We start from the raw sequence: 19,064 nt of genomic DNA, 5'->3' as shown, positions 1-19,064 counted from the left end.
CAGGCCCGGGGGTGCCAGCCCGGCCTACACCAGGCCCGGGGGTGCCAGCCCGGCCTACACCAGGCCCGGGGGTGCCAGCCCGGCCTACACCAGGCCCGGGGGTGCCAGCCCGGCCTACACCAGGCCCGGGGGTGCCAGCCCGGCCTACACCAGGCCCGGGGGTGCCAGCCCGGCCTACACCAGGCCCGGGGGTGCCAGCCCGGCCTACACCAGGCCCGGTAGTTCCAGACGGGCCTACACCAGGCCCGGGAGTTCTAGACGGGCCTACACCAGGCCCGTGAGTTCTAGCCTGGCCTATACCAGGCCCGGGAGTTCCTGCCCGGCCTACACGAGGCCCGGGAGTTCTAGACAGGCCTACACTAGGCTCGGGAGTTCTAGCCTGGCCTATACTTGATGCTGATGACAGGTGCAAAATATGAGAAAAGTCTCATCCAGCATTGAAGCTCCTCACCACAATGTGCAAAACCAAGAAAATAAGCAGATGTCTATGTTGGAGGGAACATCACTGAGGTGTAAATGGGACACAGATTGTTTTGAGCAGTCCCTCGTTCCAAAGAGAGAACATTTAATAAGTCTGGTTAGGTAACGAGTTAGTGTCTACAGACAGATAGCATACAACAGAGATCCTAACCCATCCCAAATTGCCCACTCAAAGGCTGAAAGTCACTGGCGAGTTCCCAAGTGATTTAGTGTAGCATTAAGGTCCCATGTTTGATCCCCAGCCTGTGATGAATTATTTGGACAGAACTTGGGGCATTGTAACTAGCCTCAGCAACTCTTGAGCCGGGATGAGGAAGCTGGGAGAATCAGCCAGGGATCCCACTCCTGAATTGCTATTTAGTGACTCCGGCTGGAAAGGCACGTGTTGTCAGGCTTCACTGTACTGTCCTCCATGATCTGTTAACACTCACACATGACATGGCCCATCTTCGTCAAGATACTAGACAACAATTGGTGCCCTTCTTTCAGCAGGGAAAATATATTGAAGAAAATTATCTCCCCCACCAGAAAAGATAGTTTGAGTGTTAACAAGTTCTGCACACTGTACAGTGGGCCTACCTCAATCACAGCCAGATAGCAGTCCTTCGTGTCTGTGCACAGATCGAAAATGTTCCTCTTCACGTCAAGCGTTGCTTTAAAAATAAGGTTTGAAAGACAGAAAATTTCAAATACGGCTTTGCTGTAAATTATCACAAAAACAAGTTGAGGCCAAGATCAGTTCAGCCATGAGCTTATTGAATGGCAGAACAGGCTCGAGGGGCCAAATGACCTACTCCTGCTCCTACGTCTTATGTAACACGTTACCTCATCATCATTAATTGTGGAAAGTTAAAGCCAGTCTGCAGGCTTTATCTTGATGGAATGGCTGCAGTTTGTTCTCCTCCCATCACCCCAGCCCAGACTGGTGTGAAATTGGCCTGGAAATGTCGGTTAAAGTGTTCCAATGAATTTGATTATTTGTTTTAAATGGAGGTGGTCACAAATTTGGGAGGGGAAACTGCAATCTGCTCAGTACTAGCAATTTGCTGGAAGAGCCCAGCATCATTTGTTTGTCCGTTAGGATGTAAACACATCGAGCGTCCATAACAAAACAAAATAAATGCTCAGCCACACTTCATAAAGGTGTGACAAAAATTCAGATTGGGGGACCTCACTTCTGGGTTATGGGCTCCAATCCAGCCCAGACTGGTGGCATGAAAGCTTCCTCTGATTGGCAAAGGTCCTGTGGAGAATGAGTTCAACTCATGCTCCTAGTGAGCATGGGCACATAGCACAAAGCTGCCTGCAAGCCAGCACTAAATTCGCAACCTCAAAAGGACACAGGATTCCTGGTGTGGGAATGTCAGAGTGCTGCAGTAGGGAGCAGTCTTCTGAGGTTGGGGCTGAAACAAGCTTTACTATATAACTAACTATACCGCACCTGACCGGGGGGGTGCTTCCTGTCGACTCTGGGTGCCTGAAATGGGAATGTGTTCCATTCCTCACCCTCACCTCGACGAGTACAAAAAGCAGTGATCATCCTCCAACTAATGCAACAAAACTGAACAGGAGTCTGAAATAAATGAAGTGTTACTGAACGACACTCAATAAACTTGTGATCACAGAGGAAAGCAGAGCTCTTTCAGTACTAGAAAATCGTCGGCAGTCAACTGGTAGAATAAGTGGTCACACAGTGCCACATATACGGAGTAACTGAGTGCTTCATATTCCAGTGCAAGTAGCTCCACAACATTGTTCAGTCCATCTCCCACCAGGACAGCCTGCGAGCTCTCCGCTTCTTCCCTGAACGGAGAGCCAACCAGTTCCCATCCACCACCCTCCTCCGCCCGGCTGAACTTGTTCTCACATTGAGCAACTTCTCCTTTAACTCCACTCACTTCCTTTAAATAAATAAAAGGCATCGCAATGGGAACCCATATGGGTCCTAGCTATGCCTGTCTTTTCGTGGGATACGTGGAACATTCTTTGTTCCAGTCCTACTCGGGTGCCCTCTCTCACCTCTTAAAAAAAATTTTTTTTTTAGGTACATTGATGACTGTATTGGTGCCGCTTCCTGCCCTCGCCCCGAACTGGAAAACGTCATCAACTTTGCTTCCACTTTCCACCCTTCCCTCGCCTTCACATGGTCCATCTCCAACTCTTCCTTTCCCATCCTCGACTTCGGTCTCCATTTCTGGAGATAGGCTGTCGACCAATATCTACTGTAAGCCCACCGACTCCCACAAATACCTAGATTACACATCCTCCCACCCCGCTTCCTGTGAGGACTTTATTTCATTCTCCCAGTTTCTCCGTCTCCGTTGCATTTGTTCAGATGATGCCGCCTTCCATACAAGTGCTTCTTTTTCTTTCTCAACCAAGGGTTGGTTAAGCAAAAATTTTCTCCAATTAAATATTGGGAAGACCGAAGCCATGGTTTCCGGTCCCCGCCACAAACTCCGTTCCCTAGCCACTGACTCCATCCCTCTCCCTAACACCTGTCCGAGGCTGAACCACACTGTTCGCAACCTTGGTGTCATATTTGACCCCGAAATGAGTTTCCGACCACATATCCGCAGCTTAACAAAGACTGCCTATTTCCACCTCCGTAACATCGCCCGTCTCCACCCTTGCCTCAGCTCATCCGCTGCTGAAACCCTCATCCATGCCTTTGTTATCTCTAGACTTGACTATTCCAACGCACTCCTGGCTGGCCTCCCACATGCCACCCTATGTAAACTTGAGGTGATCCAAAACTCAGCTGCCCGTGTCCTAACTCGCACTAAGTCCTTTTCGCCCATCACACCTGTGCTCGCTGACCTACATTGGCTCCCGGCTAAGCAGCGCCTCAATTTCAAAATTCTCATCCTTGCTTTCAAATCCCTCCATGGCCTCGCCCCTCCCTATCTCTGTAATCTCCTTCAGCCCCACAACCCGCCCCCCCCCCCACCCCGAGATATCTGCGCGCCTCTAATTTTGGCCTCCTGAGCATCTCTGATTATAATCGCTCAACCATTGGTGGCCGTGCCGTCTGTTGCTTAGGCCCTAAGCTCTGGAATTCCCTGCCTAAAGCTCTCCGCCTCACTACCTTTCTTTCCTCCTTTAAGACGCTCTTTAAAACCTACCTCTTTGACACCTGCCCTAATTTATCCTTATGTGGTTCGGTGCCCAATTTTTTTGTCTTAAAATACTCCTGTGCAGCGCCTTGGGACCTTTTACTACGTTAAAGGTGCTATATAAATACAAGTTGTTGTTGCTTGCCCTCCACTGTGATTGAGGGGGCAGTCAACTGTGTCAGTCCCATTTCCCACACTTCTGGCCTCACCTCTTTCCCTCCCTAGCCTGAGTGATGTGCCGCCAGCAGCCACTTAATTTGCCATTTGGCGCGCTTGGCTCTGGAGGCGGGGAATGAAACCACACCGTGGTGGGGCATTCATGCTGACTCCTGGAAACATATACATCTCCTCACATATTACAGCCCAGCCCAGCTCCGCTGATATTACAGCCCAGCCTCGCTAATATTACAGCGCCATCTTTGGAGGCCGGCACTAATGTAAGTGGTGCATCAGCAGGGGACTCAGAACCAAGGTGCACCAAGGAAAAGACGCCGGTGGATGGGTTGAAGTAGCAAAGTCAGGGAACTGACACTTCAAGGATAACACAAACAAGCTGGTAGCAACATCAAACGACCCCGGGCGTAACCATGCACCTTGCACAATACTGATCAGGCAAGTTAGTAACCAGCAACAGGAAATTAAACAGGTCTCCACAGGAAGCAATCTGAAGCTGCTACTGAGCTGTCTCACCTATTGGTTTGTAATCAGTAGCATCAAAGGTCCTGAAAGAGGATCCAAAGGGGCTTTTCATCCGCACTTCTATCAAATCATCTTCATCGTCTGCCTGCAGCATAGCTGGAACACAAAATGGGATCAGATAAAGGACTCACATTCACATAGCCTCATGCCAAATCTCAAAGCATTTCACACATTACAGTACTTTGCAATGAAATGACTGTTACGTCAGCAAATGTAGCAGTCAGTTTGTGCACAAGATCCCTAAAATAGCATGGATGTTTACTGGGAGTTTACTGGGATAGTTCTACTATCCCGCACCATCTCAAATAACCTATCCCATTGAACCCAATCCAATTCTTTCATCATTTTAAAAACCTTGTTTGTCCAAAGTAAATAACCCCAACACTTGGGAGCCTATCCTGGTCATAGAATCTCACAGCACAGGAGGCCATTCGCACCATCGTGCCTGTGCTGCCTCTTTGAAAGAGCTCTCCAATTAGTCCCACTCCCCTGCTCTTTCCCCATCGCCCTGCACATTTTTCTTTTTCAAGTATTTACCCAATTTCCTTTTGAAAGTTACTATTGAATCTGCTTCCACCACCCTTTCAGATAATGCATTCCAGATCATAACAACTCTTTGCCTAAAATAATGTCTCATCTCCCCTCTGGTTCTTTTGCAAGATATCTTAAATCTGTGTCTTATGATCATCAATCCTCCTACAAGTGGAAATAGTTTCTCCTTATTTACTCTAATCAAAACTGCTCATGATTTTGAACACCTCTATTAAACCTCCCCGTAACCTTCTCTGCTCTAAGAACAATCCCAGTTTCTCCACAAAACTGATGCCCCTCATCCCTGGTTCCATTCTAGTAAATCTCATTTGCACCCTCTCCAAGGCCTCGACATCCTTCCTAAAGTGTGGTGCCCAGAATTGAACACAATACTCCAGCTGAGGCCGAACCAGTGATTTATAAAGGTTTAGCATAACTTCCTTGCTTTTGTACTCTGTGCCTCTATTAATAAAGCCAAGGATCTCATAGGCTTTTTTTAAGCAGCCTTCTCAACTTGTCCTGCCACCTTCAAAGATTTGTATATGGTAACTAAGATTCTTTAGTCCAAGTATCATTCTGGTTGCTCCGCTATGGACCAGGGGCTTGACATTCTTGACTGGGAGTCGTCAATCAAATCTAAACAAAATGCTCCAAGTACAGACAAATCTAAGATTTTTTATAGCAGAAGTATGTGTGAGGTTTTATATTCGGTGGTCTTAATACAACCTAAAAGCCTACCGGTCTCCCTACAGCCGCTTCACACTGCTTGTGAACCTTTAATGTTATCAATTGCAGACGGTTGGTCCCAGGTCTTTCTCTCGAGCACTAACTGTTAATACATACCTCTGCATGGCTTCCAAACCCAAATTCACAACACACTGCACTGCACTTGCCCACGCTGAAGGATATCTGCCAAATGGACCCACTCCCCAAACTGATCTAAATCAGCCTACAACCTACTGCTCCAGTCCAAAACATCCACCTTGAACATCAATTTGAACCAAGTGATGGGAATTGGTTTGATATCTCATCTGAATGACAGTACCTCCAACACATGCAGCACTCCCTCAGTCCTGCGCTGGAGTGTTGACCTACACTACAGAGTAAGGAAGTCTTGCTACAATTGTAGAGGGCTTTGGTGAGACCACACCTGGAGTACTGTGCACAGTTTTGGTCTCCTTATCTAAGGAAGGATATATCTGCCTTAGAGGCAGTGCAATGAAGGCTCACTAGATCGATCCCTGGGATGAGAGGGTTTTCCTATGAGGAGAGATGGAGTAGATTGGGCCTATACACTCTGGAGTTTAGAAGAATGAGAAACATGGACGAGGGAATTGGATGTAGTATCTCCAAATTTGCAGACGACACAAAGCTGGGTGGGAGGGTATGCTGTGAGGAGGATGTTGTGAAACTCCAGTACGATTTGGACAGGTTGGGTGATTGGGCAGAAACATGGCAAATGCACTATAATGTGGATAAGTGTGAGGTTATCCACTTTGGTGGCAAAAACAGGAAGGCAGATTATTTGAATGGCAATAGATTGGGAGAAGGGGAAGTGCAAAGAGACCTGGGTGTTCTTGTGCACCAGTCGCTGAAGGTAAGCATGCAGGTGCAGCAGGCGGTTAAGAAGGCAAATGGTATGTTGGCCTTCGTAGCAAGAGGGTTCGAGTACAGGAACAAGGATGTCTTGCTGCAGTTGTACAGGGCCTTGGTGAGACCGCATCAAGTGTTTTGTGTGCAGTTTTGATCACCTTATCGGAGGTTCTTGCCACGGAAGGAGTGCAGCGAAGATTCACCAGACTGATACCTGGGATGGCAGGGATGACGTACAAGGAGAGATTGTGTCGATTGGGCTTGTACTCACTGGAGTTTAGAAGATTGAGAGGGGATCTCATCGAAACCTATAAAATTCTCTCAGGCCTGGACAGACTAGATGCAGGAAGGATGTTCCCGATGGCTGGGGAGTCCAGAACTAGGGGTCATAGTCTAAGGATAAGGGGTAAGCCATTTAGGACTGAGATGAGGAGGAATTTCTTCACCCAGAGAGTGGTGAACCTGTGGAATTCTCTATCACAGAAGGCAGTGGAGGCCAACTCATTAAATATATTCAAGAAGGAGTTGGATATATTTCTTAAGGCTAAAGGGATCAAGGGATATGGGGAGAAGGCAGGGACAGGGTACTGAATTTGGATGATCAGCCACGATCTCATTGAATGGCGGAGCAGGCTCGAGGGGCCGAATGGCCTACTCCTGCTCCTATCTTCTATGTTTCTATAAGATTTTGAGTGGGATTGACAGGATAAATGCTGAGAGGTTGTTTCCCCTGGCTGGAGAGTCTAGAACTAGGAGGCATAGTCTCAGGATAAGGGGTCGGCCTTTTAAGACTGAGATGAGGAGCAATTTCTTCATTCAGAGGGCTGTGAATCTTTGGAATTCTCAACCCCAAAGGGCTGTGGATGCTCAGCTGTTGAGAATATTCAAAGCCGAGATTGATAGATTTTTGGACTCTAGAGGAATCAAGGGATATGGGGATAGGGTAGGAAAGTGGAGTTGAGGTTGAAGATCAGCCATGATCTTATTGAATGGCAGAAAAGGCTCGAGGGGCTGTATGGCCTACTCCTGCTCCTAATTCTTATGCTTCCACGATGAGCTCAAGTCTTTTGAGTGGGACTTGAACACACAACATTGCCACAGCGGGAAAAGTGCTGCCTAGAGTCAAGCAGACGCATGAACACAAATCGCTCTTGAACAGGCTCAACGTCAAGTTGTACCCACACCACGGGCTCCCAATTGGCTCAATGTGTAAATGCACTGCCCAGTCTGGTATTGAGCCAAAGACCTGGAATTCCCAGGTTCCATTCCTGAGCCGTATTTAGCTAGCTGATATAATTGAAGACAACTGTAGGGATGTGATTTTGTTTTTGTTGTTGGAGGGGGGTGGAAAAAGAGAGGAAAGAGGAGGGAGCGAGGACAAAAAAAAAAGCCAGGGTACCTGTACCTGATCACTTTCCTGGTGATAAACATATGTTAATGGATGCCGGGTCAGGCCAAGCGAGCCCCTCAGTCGAAATGCCTGCTGACGCTCACGGTCTAGGTTCACACATTAGGGATAACCACTTGACAGAGGCTTTGGAGAGTATCTAGTGCCTGAAAAACCTTACCCCAGCAGGGGGGGGTTGAAAGAGAAAGTTACCTGGGTCAGTCCCTTTACAAAAATGTGTGCGTGTCAGTGAGCCCCCACCAGTTCTCTTCCCCTTCGATCTAAAGCAGACATTCAGTTTGTGGCCATGGAGGAGGGAGCACTGAGACCCAAGGAATTTGGGAGTGAAACACTGCAGTGATAAGTGGGTTCATTAACGATCCAAATTTCTTTTTTTGACACGAAACTCTGTTGCACTGAAAAGACTCGTCAACAAAACACAATGCTGAGCATCTGCCAGATTATGATTTATTTAATCAGATGGCAAACAGGCATTCAGACTGAAAAGGTTTAATTTTTCGCCCTCCAAAACACAGAGCCGATATGTTTTATAAATGATCTCCACCAATTTGAATAAAGCTTCACTCCTCCCCACCGAGGCTCTTACCTCCGTAGATGACCGTGCCTGTGTTGTTGAAGACAATGCGACATTGGTCTAATGCTGGGACCATGTGCAGGAGGTGGAATGTCCGCAGGTCCCACTGAAAGACAGCCTTTGTTAAGGAACCCACTTCGACATTGTTGGATCACGAACGCAATGTTTAAAAACGTCAGCAACATGAGGATTAAGCACATTCAGGCGTATGCCACTCAAGCGTGCGCGATGTACAGCATCCACCTAGAACGGAGGAAGTATTTGGAGGTTCCCCTCCCCCAAAGCAACCCTACAGCACATCTCTGCACAGAGGGATTCAGACTGCCGACCAAACAATACTCTCAGGAAAGCCCATGCACTTGCGCCTGCCTAATCACCGCACCCCATGGCCACTCGAACTACCCGACAGCAATGCCATCAACGTGCTCTCCAGGAAATGCCACGCACAGCTACAGTAACAGGTAAACCTGCTCGATCATTCGCTTTGCACGATTCTCAAAACAAATGAGGTAAAAAAGTTTTCATCTATTTAAAAAAAAAACGTAGTAGGTTTTAAATAAGAACAAAATTCTGGAAATGCTCGGCAGGTCCGGCATCATCTGTGGAGAGAGGAACATTGGAGTAACGTTTCAGGTCGATGACCTATTACCTGGCGAATGGCCATTGACTTGAAACGACCCTACCTTCTTTTTTCCATAGATGCTGCCTGACCTGCCGAGCATTTCCAGCATTTTCTGTTTTTATTTCAGATTTCCAGCATCCGCAGTATTTTGCTTTTTGTCTTACTCGGTTTTAGTTTTGCTTGAAATTTAATAAAAAGACGTTTCTTTCTGAACCCAGCTTATACCAAAAGGGTTTTCATATTGGTGGTGTCTGGGTGGCATTCCCCTCACCATTATTCCTGACCCTGGATCCCAACGACGTTAGTCCAAGGCAGTGCAAGGCACTGGGCTCCAAGTCTCAATAGAGACCAGGGACAGAGGAACCATCATGGATTGCTGCGGGTGCACTGTCCTCTCAATGTAAAAACACCAAGAAACTGCTGGTTCAAATGGACCCAACACTGGTGCAAAACAAGATTCATAATCCAGACTACCGAGTACTGCAGCTCAATGGTTTCAATTTACAGCAGGGCCTTCTCTTCCTCTTAAATGAACTCAAAGTCCATCATCCTATGATTGTAATTCTACATAATCCTGCCTTCCAGCGTTGTCAACAAGATTTCAGTGAAGTGCAAGGCAAGTACTCAGTCTGCATTAAAAACAAAGCAGCAAAATGTGATTACAGGGTTTATCCATTCAAACTCTGGTTGTGTGTAAAAAGCATTTGGGGCTGTATTACACTGGGGTGAAGTACTCTTGATGGTTAGTGGGTGGTGCAATTTGTGATGAATTAAGTGCATCGCACAACACTGAAGTGTAGTGGATTAAGTGCAATTTTCCAAAGTGTATTGGGACCAATATGTTAAATAAAGCCCATCTGAAACGCAGCGTATCTAACAGCAGCTTAATTTAAAGGGGATGATAGCTCATGAATAAGTCTGGTGGTATGTAAAAGCCCAACTGGGTTACAAAGGGAACCTGCCACCTCTACCTGGTCTGGCCTACATGTGATGTTTTGCACGCTTTGTGGTTGATCTTAATGTCCTGAGGGCAATCAGGGTTGGGCAATGAATACTGCCTTGCCAGTGTCACCCACAACTTAAAAGCAAAATAACAAAGATGATGTCCCCCGCACCCCCCCAGTGCTGGAAGGCAGATTAATGTACTCCCTTCTATCAGTGCAAACAAAAGTATAATTTACAATGACTCCTACCGGATAGGACCAATAAAACCAAGATACACGCAAACTCCCCAGCTCTTCTTTGAATAGTGCCGTGGGATCTTTTACATCCACCTGTGCGGGGGCCTCGGTTTAACACGCATCCGAAAGATGGCACCTCCGACAGCGCAGCACTTCCTCAGTACTGCACTGGAGTGTCAGCTGGATTTTGTGCTCAAGTCTCTGGAGTGGGGCTTGAACCCACGACCTTCTGACTCAGAGGCAAGAGTGCTACCAACTGAGCCAAGTCTGACATGCAAGTGAGCAGTCAGTAGAGAATGCGGGAGAAAATTTTGGGGGGGTGGCCTGTGCACAGAAACAGTTTGTTGGGGTGTCCCTGGAACTGTACCCCAGTTAAAAATCTACATCTTCAGGATAGGGAGAAAGAGATTCCCCATCCCTCCCCCAAAAATCACTTCAAATTTATTTAAGTAAATGACCATTTGTGTTATACAACATCCTCGGCCCTAGTGCACTGCTTCGTGTGACTGAAGGATACAATCTCTGTATTGATGATGACTTCCAGCCCGTTCGGATGGAACACTCCACTGATATTCATGTTGAACTTATCAAACTTGTGAATGGCCTGTGTTGAACGCACGTCCCACAACACGCCGTCGTTTAACACCAAATCATCTGTGGGGTTAAAGGTTGCACAGTTCCGCTTGTAGTTGTTGGCTAGGTCAGGGTTGTAGAGAGTGAGGAGGTTTTGGCCAGTCTGGATATCGTATATCTATGGACAGAAAAAAAAACTTTTTTTTTTTTAATGATTGTGTGTGTACGTTGTGTGGTCAAGGTGAGGGATGTTGGTGCTGGAGAATGGAACACTTTGCAATTTGAGCATTTAATGTCAGGTATGAAGCACCCCTCATCAGGGACATCACATTGAGAGAAAATTTTCCTCTACTTTGCCCTAACAACATGCCTCAATCTCAATATCAGATGAACACCCCTTACTGCAACAGTGTGACATTTTTTCCCATTTCCCACAACTATCCTATGGGTTTCTGAGTGAGTTTGCTAAATTTAATGATGCATTAGTTTTGTGCTGCAGATCTATGCGCACTAGGAACTGGATTGAGAGTTCTGATGAAACTTACATGCCCAAATGCCATAACCTGACTGTTTATACAGCGCCTTTAATGTACAAAAACGTCCCATGGAATTTCTCAAACGCAAGGGATAGAAATGGATGCAGAGCCAAAGGAGGAGAGATTAGAAGGGATAACCAAAAGTTGATCAAAGAGTTGGGTTTTAAGCAGGGTCTTAAAAGAGAGGGAGATGAAGAGGAGAAGGGGTCTATGGAGGAAATGTCAGAATATGGGGCCCAGGTGGCTGAAGGCACAGCCACTAACAGTGGGGCAAAGGGAGTGGGGGGATGCACAAGAGGCCAGAGTCAGAGGAGCAGAGAGTTTGGGGGCAGGGTTGTAGACCTGGAGGAAGGTACAGAGATAGAAGGGGCCAAGGTCACAAAAGGATTGAAATTGGAGGTGTCTGAGGACTGGGAGCCAACGCAGGTTAAGCAAGGGCAGAAGTGATCGACGAGCAGGACATAATAATCATCATAATCATAATAATCAACTTTATTGTCATTGTTAGTGCACAAGTGCAGTACAACGAAATGTAGGCTTGCGGCTCCCGAGAGTGTACATTTAGATTAAGACATTTAAACATTCAACATTCATTTGGTTTGTAATACATTAACATAAACATAATAAAGTGCATTGGCAGATGTGCAGGCTTTAGAGTTTATTTGTGGAGTTCAGTAGGATGACAGCCCTGGGAAAGAAGCTGTTCCTAAATCTGGTCGTACGGGTGCGAATGCATCTGTAGCGTCTCCCAGATGGCAGGAGGGCGAACAGACTGTGGCTGGGGTGGGTAGGGTCTTCGATGATGGTCCGTGACCTCCGTAAACAGCGTTTCTGGTATATGTGCTCTATGGTCGGTAGCCGGGTGCCGGTAATGCGTTGGGCAGTTTTGACTACCCGCTGCAGGGCTTTCCGGTCATAGTAGCTACAGCTGCCATACCATACTGTGATACAGTTCGTCAGGATGCTCTCTATTGTGCAGCGGTAAAAGTTAGAGAGGATCAGGGGTGACAGGTTACATCCCTTCAGCCTCCTTAGGAAATATAGGTGCTGCTGGGCCTTCTTCACCAGAGAGGAGGTATTGAGGGACCAGGAGAGGTCTTCCGTGATGTGGACTCCGAGGAACTTAAAGCTGTCCACCCTTTCCACCACAGCCCCATGGATGTGGATGGGGGTGTGACTTGGTGGGGGATAGGGTCTGGGCAGTGGAGTTTTGGATGAGCAGATGTTTACAGAGGGTGGAGGATGGGATGCCGACTGAGAGCGCATTGGAATAGTCGAGTCTGTAGGTGACAAGGGCATGGATAAGGGTTTCAGCAGCAGATGGGCTGAGGCAGGGGTGGAGACGGGTAATGTTGTGGGTGACATGGAAGTGGGCAGTCTTTATAATAGAGAAAATACTGCATTGAATAGAATGCAGAGATTACGAACAGTTTGATTCAGCCCATGACATTGGCCGGGGAGGAGATGGAATTGGTGGCGAGGGTTCAGAATTTATAGTGAGGACCAAAGACATGGCTTCAGTTCACACAGTGCACCTTCCAGCAGGAGTCACTGGATAGTGGGCAGCAGTGGGAACCATGGCTGATTTAGTCTCCTTCCTCGGCAAGGGTTAGATCAGCTAACTTAGCACACACTAGAGATCGTCTGAGCTGCACAGATTACTAGTATAGAGGCTGGTGCCTTTACTCACTGGGGCATTAGCGGGTTCAAATGCCATTCAATTATTCCATTCACTGTTACACACAGGCCGCGGCCAAACTACTCACATGAGCCACTTCCTCCTTTGTCCCGATGACTCTGTCCTGAGAGAGTTTACTGAACTCCACATAGTGATCGTCTGTGAAAGAGTGCCTGAAACATTGGAACCAGTGCGAAGTTACTTCCAGCAGCACACATCCAAAGCAAACATTCAGACATATGCGCCAGGTCGTGTGCAGATCAAGCCCGTTTGGAGCTCTCACCAAGATCCATGGTACGTCTCCTCAGGACAAAAATAGTTCCTCTTTCCAGCACAACACATACATATGTCTTTACTTTTACCCGAGTAATTCCCCCATTAGTCCTCAGGCTGGGTATCCTAGCAGCAACACATTCACACTCAAGTGAAGCAGGGAATTGAACTACTTCAAACATCACACGCTGGTACATGCCAGCACCTCTTCACGACACGCTGGTACATGCCAGCACCTCTTCGCGACACGCTGGTACATGCCAGCACCTCTTCGCGACACGCTGGTACATGCCAGCACCTCTTCGCGACACGCTGGTACATGCCAGCGCCTCTGATGCATCACATGCTGGCAAATGCCATCTTTGAAATGGATGCTGTGAATAAAGCCTATTGCACTGAGCCATCAAAGACACTCCCATCTGGCCTATTTTCATGTGAACACAGGAAGTCAACTGGCATTTTCAAACACACGTTTAAACATCCAGACCTTGTCTTAGGATAAAATAAAGACATCTTCCATATTTATCTAAAACAAAAAAGTTTAAGATTTGTATAGAGACACTACAACTGGCCTCAATGTCCCTGGGCTAGGGAGGGGACAATCAGCCAAAGTTCTCACTCCTGATGGCTATCCAACAATGCCTACTGGAAGTTGATGTGTGGGCATTAAGTGAGCACGAAACAGTTTGATATGGTACCAACAATAATCCATTTGTCGTTTGAAAATTCAGGGTTGGGATTATTCTCCACATGCCAGTGTCCTGTAATACAGTGAATTCTAGATTAAACAATGAGTGCAATCGCAAATCCTGTTGGACAAACATTTGCTGAGGAGCAGTGATTCGTTCATGCAGTACACCTGTCCCTTTGTACTATTCTACTATAAGTCAGGCTAATGAAAGTCTCAAAAACCTCGCCTGAAAGGATACATCTGGCAGGCTAGGGCTACTGGACAACACAGTCCTTTCACCTCTGGCACCGATAATCGTCACGCTTGTGAAAATCATCTTCACTTACTTCATGTCGAAGACAGACTTCATTCCCCAGAGAGCAGAGAGGGGCTGGCCCCAACTTGCTGATGTCAACAACAAGGACCCATCCTGCAAGGGCACATGCACAGAAATTACAAAAGGATTAAATATCAGGTCTGACAGCACATGAAGTAATAACGGATTGATGGCTACTGGTACACAATCCCTCAACCAACATCACTAAACATTATCTAGTCATTATCTCACTGCTGTTTGTGGGAACCTGCTGTGTGCAAATTGGCTGCTGTGTTTCCTACATAACAACAGTGACTACACTTCAAAAATTACTTCATTGGCTGTGAAGCACTTTGGGACATCCTGAGGTTGTGAAAGGCGCTTTGGAAATATATGTTCGTTCTTCATTGATTTTCCTGGAGTCTGCCTCTGCCACCCACCCCTGCCCCTCATCTTTCCACCTTTAGACCAGCCCCATGACTGGTACATTGGAGAGAGCACAGACACATCACCAGGAGCAGAGCATAGGCCTGTAGCTGTGATTTCCCCAACAGTAGGTTTCCAGTCTTGGCCGGACAATTCAGGGAGGTACCTCAACACAGTGAGGGAAGTCCGAGGATAAATCCCAGGCTGATTATACAGCAGACCTGGCAGGAAACCAAGAGAGACAGTGCACAACAATGTGCTGACAGTGGGTTAGAAACAAATGTTTTGGGAAGTGGCTGCAAGGGAGGAGAAAAGAGAAAATCAAACGGAATAAGCCAACCCGAAAATCAATCTACAGCTAATCGTGGTCTTTGAAAGGTGAAAGCATAAAAATCGAGGAGTAGCCTGAAGACTGTCACCAAGGCCTTCACACTGTGAAAGATTCTATAAACCATTCCCAGTACCACAATCACTTGCTGTGGCTTACCCCAGCCTGTCCTGAAGGCAGATATTCCTGCTGGGGTTTGGCATGACAGATGCTGGTCACCCTCCTGTATCCTACCAAAAGTGGACATCCTGCAGATCGGAGCCGAGACAGCAACCGTCCGTTAGGGCATGCGGCCGAGGGGGTCATTGCCGTTTCCCATAGGACTCGCTGAATAGCGTTCAGGAGCGGGAACCCTAGGCTACCTATACTACTACCACCCGACTCAGATCAGATAATTCAGCACAGACTGGAGATTGAACTAGGGATCTTCTGCTTTGCATGGCTCAGCTACACTCTGGCTAAACCCACTGAGCCATTGGGGAGCAGACAATTGGTTTCTTCTCCAGGGGCTTGGGCATAAAAATATAGGCCGACACTCCAATGCAGTACTGAGGGAGTGCTGCATGGTCAGAGGTGCTACCTTTCGGATGAGATGTTAAACTGAGGCCTTGTCTGCCCTATCAGGTGGACATAAAAGATCCTGTGGGAATATTTTGAAGAGCAGGGGCGTTATCCCCGGTGACCTGGCCAATTATCCCTTACCCAACATCACTAAAAAAACAGATGATCTGATCATTATCACGTTGCTGTTTGTGGGATCTTGCTGTGTGTAAATTGGTTGCCGTGCATTTACACTTCAAAAGTAATTAATTGGCTGTAAAGCACTTTGGGACGTCCTGGAGGTCACGAAAGATGCTGTGCAAGTGTAAGTCTTTCTTTACAAGAAGTTTATATACCCCCCCACCATAGCAAGGACGGAGCCTGATAATATGTCACTTACCTTGGATGGCTCTAGGTGCGTAATGGCGGAGTTATGGCAGGCATATGTGGCTTCCTCTTGGCCGCTGAATAAGTTGTAGAGCTTGAGTTCTCCAGTACACGTCCCCAGCATCAGAAAGCGCTCCCGGGCAGAGAAAGCACAGCATGTAAACCCACTGCCTTCCTCATCGGATTCTCTGAACACTGAAATGGGTCGGAACCTGTAACAAGAAAATGAGCGGGATACAGAAATCAAGTTCTTTGTTGTAGTATGAATACTTAAACAGTGATGAGGTTATGCTGCAGTAACACTTATTTCAGTATCAGTGAGAACAGGCTTGGAATCAATATGTATTTATATAAAAATAAATGTCATTTATTACACCGTGTCAGTTTGTGCCGGACCCCTCAAGTAGTGCACATTAATTTTCTTCAAGTGCAGTCACTGTTGTGTTTTGTGTATACCAAGAGACCACAAACAGGACGAAACAGCAGCTCACCTGTGCTTTTGGTGGTATTAGTTGAGGAACGTTGTGTTCATCAAGGTGAGAAATGTTACTGCTAGGAATGAAACACTTCCCATTTCATACATCCAGTGCCAGCACTGTACATCTAAGTCAGGTCTAACATATGCACTGTAAAGCTCTGTCTACGCTGCCCAATCAAGTACTCCCAGGTCAGATACAACAGGGGTTACATACTGAGTAAAGCTCCCTCTATACTGTCCCAAACACTCTCAGGGCAGGGACTGCAAAAGTTAGACACAGAGTAAAGCTCCCTCTACACGTCCCCATCAAATACTCCCAGGGCAGGTACAGCACACTTAAGGACAGAGTAAAATTCCCTCGACACCACCTCAGCTCCAACCCTAGGAAACACCCCCTCATGCACCAGTGACACTTTCCCCATTTTCAATACCAGCCATCATGTAATCTTGCTCAGAGGGGGCCACAGCAACAACAACAACTTGTATTTATATAGCGCCTTTAACGTAGTAAAACGTCCCAAGGCACTGCACAGGAGTATTGGAAGACAAAAAAATTTGACACCGAGCCACATAAGGATAAATTAGGGCAGGTGACCAAAAATTTGGTCAAAGAGGTAGGTTTTAAGGAGCATCTTAAAGGAGGAAAGAGGTGTAGCGAGGCAGACAGGTTTTGGCAGGGAATTCCAGAGCTTAGGGCCTAGGCAACAGAAGGCACGGCCACCAAAGGTTGAGCGATTATAATCAGGGATGCTCAAGGGGGCAGAATTAGAGGAGCGCAGATATCTCGGGGGGGGGGTTGTGGGGCTGAAGGAGATTACAGGGATAGGGAGGGGCGAGGCCATGGAGAGATTTGAAAACAAGGATGAGAATTTTGAAATCAAGGCGCTGCTTAACCGGGAGCCAATGTAGGTCAGCGAGCACAGAGGCGATAGGTGAACGGGACTTGGTGCGAGTTAGGACACGGACAGCCGAGTTTAGGATGACCTCAAGTTTACGTAGGGTGGAATGTGGAAGGCCAGCCAGGAGTGCGTTGGAATAGTCAAGTCCAGAGGTAACAAAGGCATGGATGAGGGTTTCAGCAGCGGATGAGCTGAAGCAAGGGCGGAGACGGGCGATGTTATGGAGGTGGAAGTAGGCAGTCTTTGTTAAGCTGCAGATGTGGTCGGGTGCTCATTTCAGGGTCAAATATGACACCAAGGTTGCGAACAGTGTGGTTCAGCCTCGGACAGATGTTAGGGAGAGGGATGGAGTTGGTGGCTAGGGAATGGAGTTTGTGGCAAGGACCGAAAACAATGGCTTCGGTTTTCCCAATATTTAATTTGCTCATCCAGAACTGTATGTCGGACAAGCAGTCTGACAATTTAGAGACCGTGGAGGGGTCGAGGGAAGTGGTGGTGAGGTAGAGCTGGGCGATGCTGTGTTTTCGGATGATGTCGCCAAGGGGCAGTATGTAGATGAGATTTAGGAGGGGGCCAAGGACAAATCCTTGGGGGACACCAGAGGTAACGATGCGGGGGTGGGAAGAGAAGCCATTGCAGGTGATTCTCTGGTTACGATTAGATAGATAAGAATGGAACAAGGCGAGTGCAGTCCTACCCAGCTGGATGACGGTGGAGAGGCGTTGGAGAGGTCAACCGTGTCAAAGGCTGCAGACAAGTCAAGAAAGACCACAGTCACAAAGGATGTCATTTGTGACTTTGATGAGAGCCGCTTTGGTACTGTGGCAAGGGCGGAAACCTGATTGGAGGGATTCAAACATGGAATTGCACGAAAGATGGGCACGGATTTGGGAGGCAACACCACGTTCAAGGACTTGAGAGGAAAGGGAGGTTGGAGATGGGGCGGTAGTTTGCAGCGACGGAGGGATCAAGGTTTGGTTTTTTTGAGGAGGAGAGAGGTGATGACAGCAGATTTGAGAGAGAGGGGGACAGTACCTAAGATGACAAAACCATTAACAGTATCAGTTCACATGGGAGCCAGAAAAGGAAATTGGGTGGTCAGCAGTTTGGTGGGGATAGGGTCGAGGGAGCAGGAGGTGGGTCTCATAGACAAGATGAGCGCAGAGAGCTCATGAAGGGAAATCGGCAAGAAACTGGAGAAAGATGCGAGTTCAGGGCTAGGGCAGGGGGTACCTTAGAGGAAGTTTGGCCCAGTGGACAGAAGACAACTGGCAGAGACAGTTGAACGGATGGTCCCAATCATAGAGGCAAAGACGTCCATGAGCTCCTCACATTTGTTATCAGAGGCGATGGTGGAGGAGACAGGGGTTTAAGAAGACGGTTAGCAGTAGAGAATAGGAGCCGGGGTTTATCTTTGCATCCCAGAATGATTCTGGAATAGTGAGCAATTTTGGCAGACGAGAGCAGCAACCGATAGTGCTTTATGTGGTCCAGCCAGATCTGGCGGTGAATGGCTAAATCAGTTGTCCGCCATATCCGTTCGAGCCTGCGTTCCTTGGAATTAAGGGAGTGAAGAGGAGAGGGTAATTGTTTTAGTAGGGACTAGGGCATCAAAGATAGTGGTGAGGGTGTGGTTGAGCAGATCGGTAGCTGCAGAAATATCATGGTGAATGGAGGGCCAGAGGCTGGACAGTTGGGATTTCATAAGTGTAAGAGAGTTGGGAGAGAGTTTTTTCCAGGACACAGAAGGAAGTAG

The 19,064-nt window shown here is 47.4% G+C and overlaps 1 protein-coding gene across 2 annotated transcripts in view; it reads right to left on the bottom strand.

Annotated features, from left to right (window-relative positions):
- dcaf1 (ddb1 and cul4 associated factor 1) overlaps positions 1-19,064 on the bottom strand; it is an 83,016-nt gene that overhangs the window by 8,255 nt on the left and 55,697 nt on the right. For both annotated transcript variants that reach the window (XM_086001280.1, XM_086001281.1), the window contains 7 exons: positions 15,945-16,143; positions 14,282-14,364; positions 13,080-13,164; positions 10,722-10,955; positions 8,414-8,507; positions 4,287-4,391; positions 1,060-1,133 (listed from right to left, as the gene is read on the bottom strand). In XM_086001280.1, coding sequence (XP_085857406.1) covers positions 1,060-1,133; positions 4,287-4,391; positions 8,414-8,507; positions 10,722-10,955; positions 13,080-13,164; positions 14,282-14,364; positions 15,945-16,143 — 874 coding nt within the window. The remainder of the gene's footprint in view (positions 1-1,059; positions 1,134-4,286; positions 4,392-8,413; positions 8,508-10,721; positions 10,956-13,079; positions 13,165-14,281; positions 14,365-15,944; positions 16,144-19,064) is intronic.

This window comes from Somniosus microcephalus, chromosome 11 (genome assembly GCF_052327205.1).
Source record: "Somniosus microcephalus isolate GS21.2 chromosome 11, FLI_Smic_1.0, whole genome shotgun sequence".
NCBI classification, from domain to species: domain Eukaryota; kingdom Metazoa; phylum Chordata; class Chondrichthyes; order Squaliformes; family Somniosidae; genus Somniosus; species Somniosus microcephalus.
Note: the sequence above shows the minus strand (reverse complement) of the source record. Positions and strands in the feature narration are given on the sequence as shown.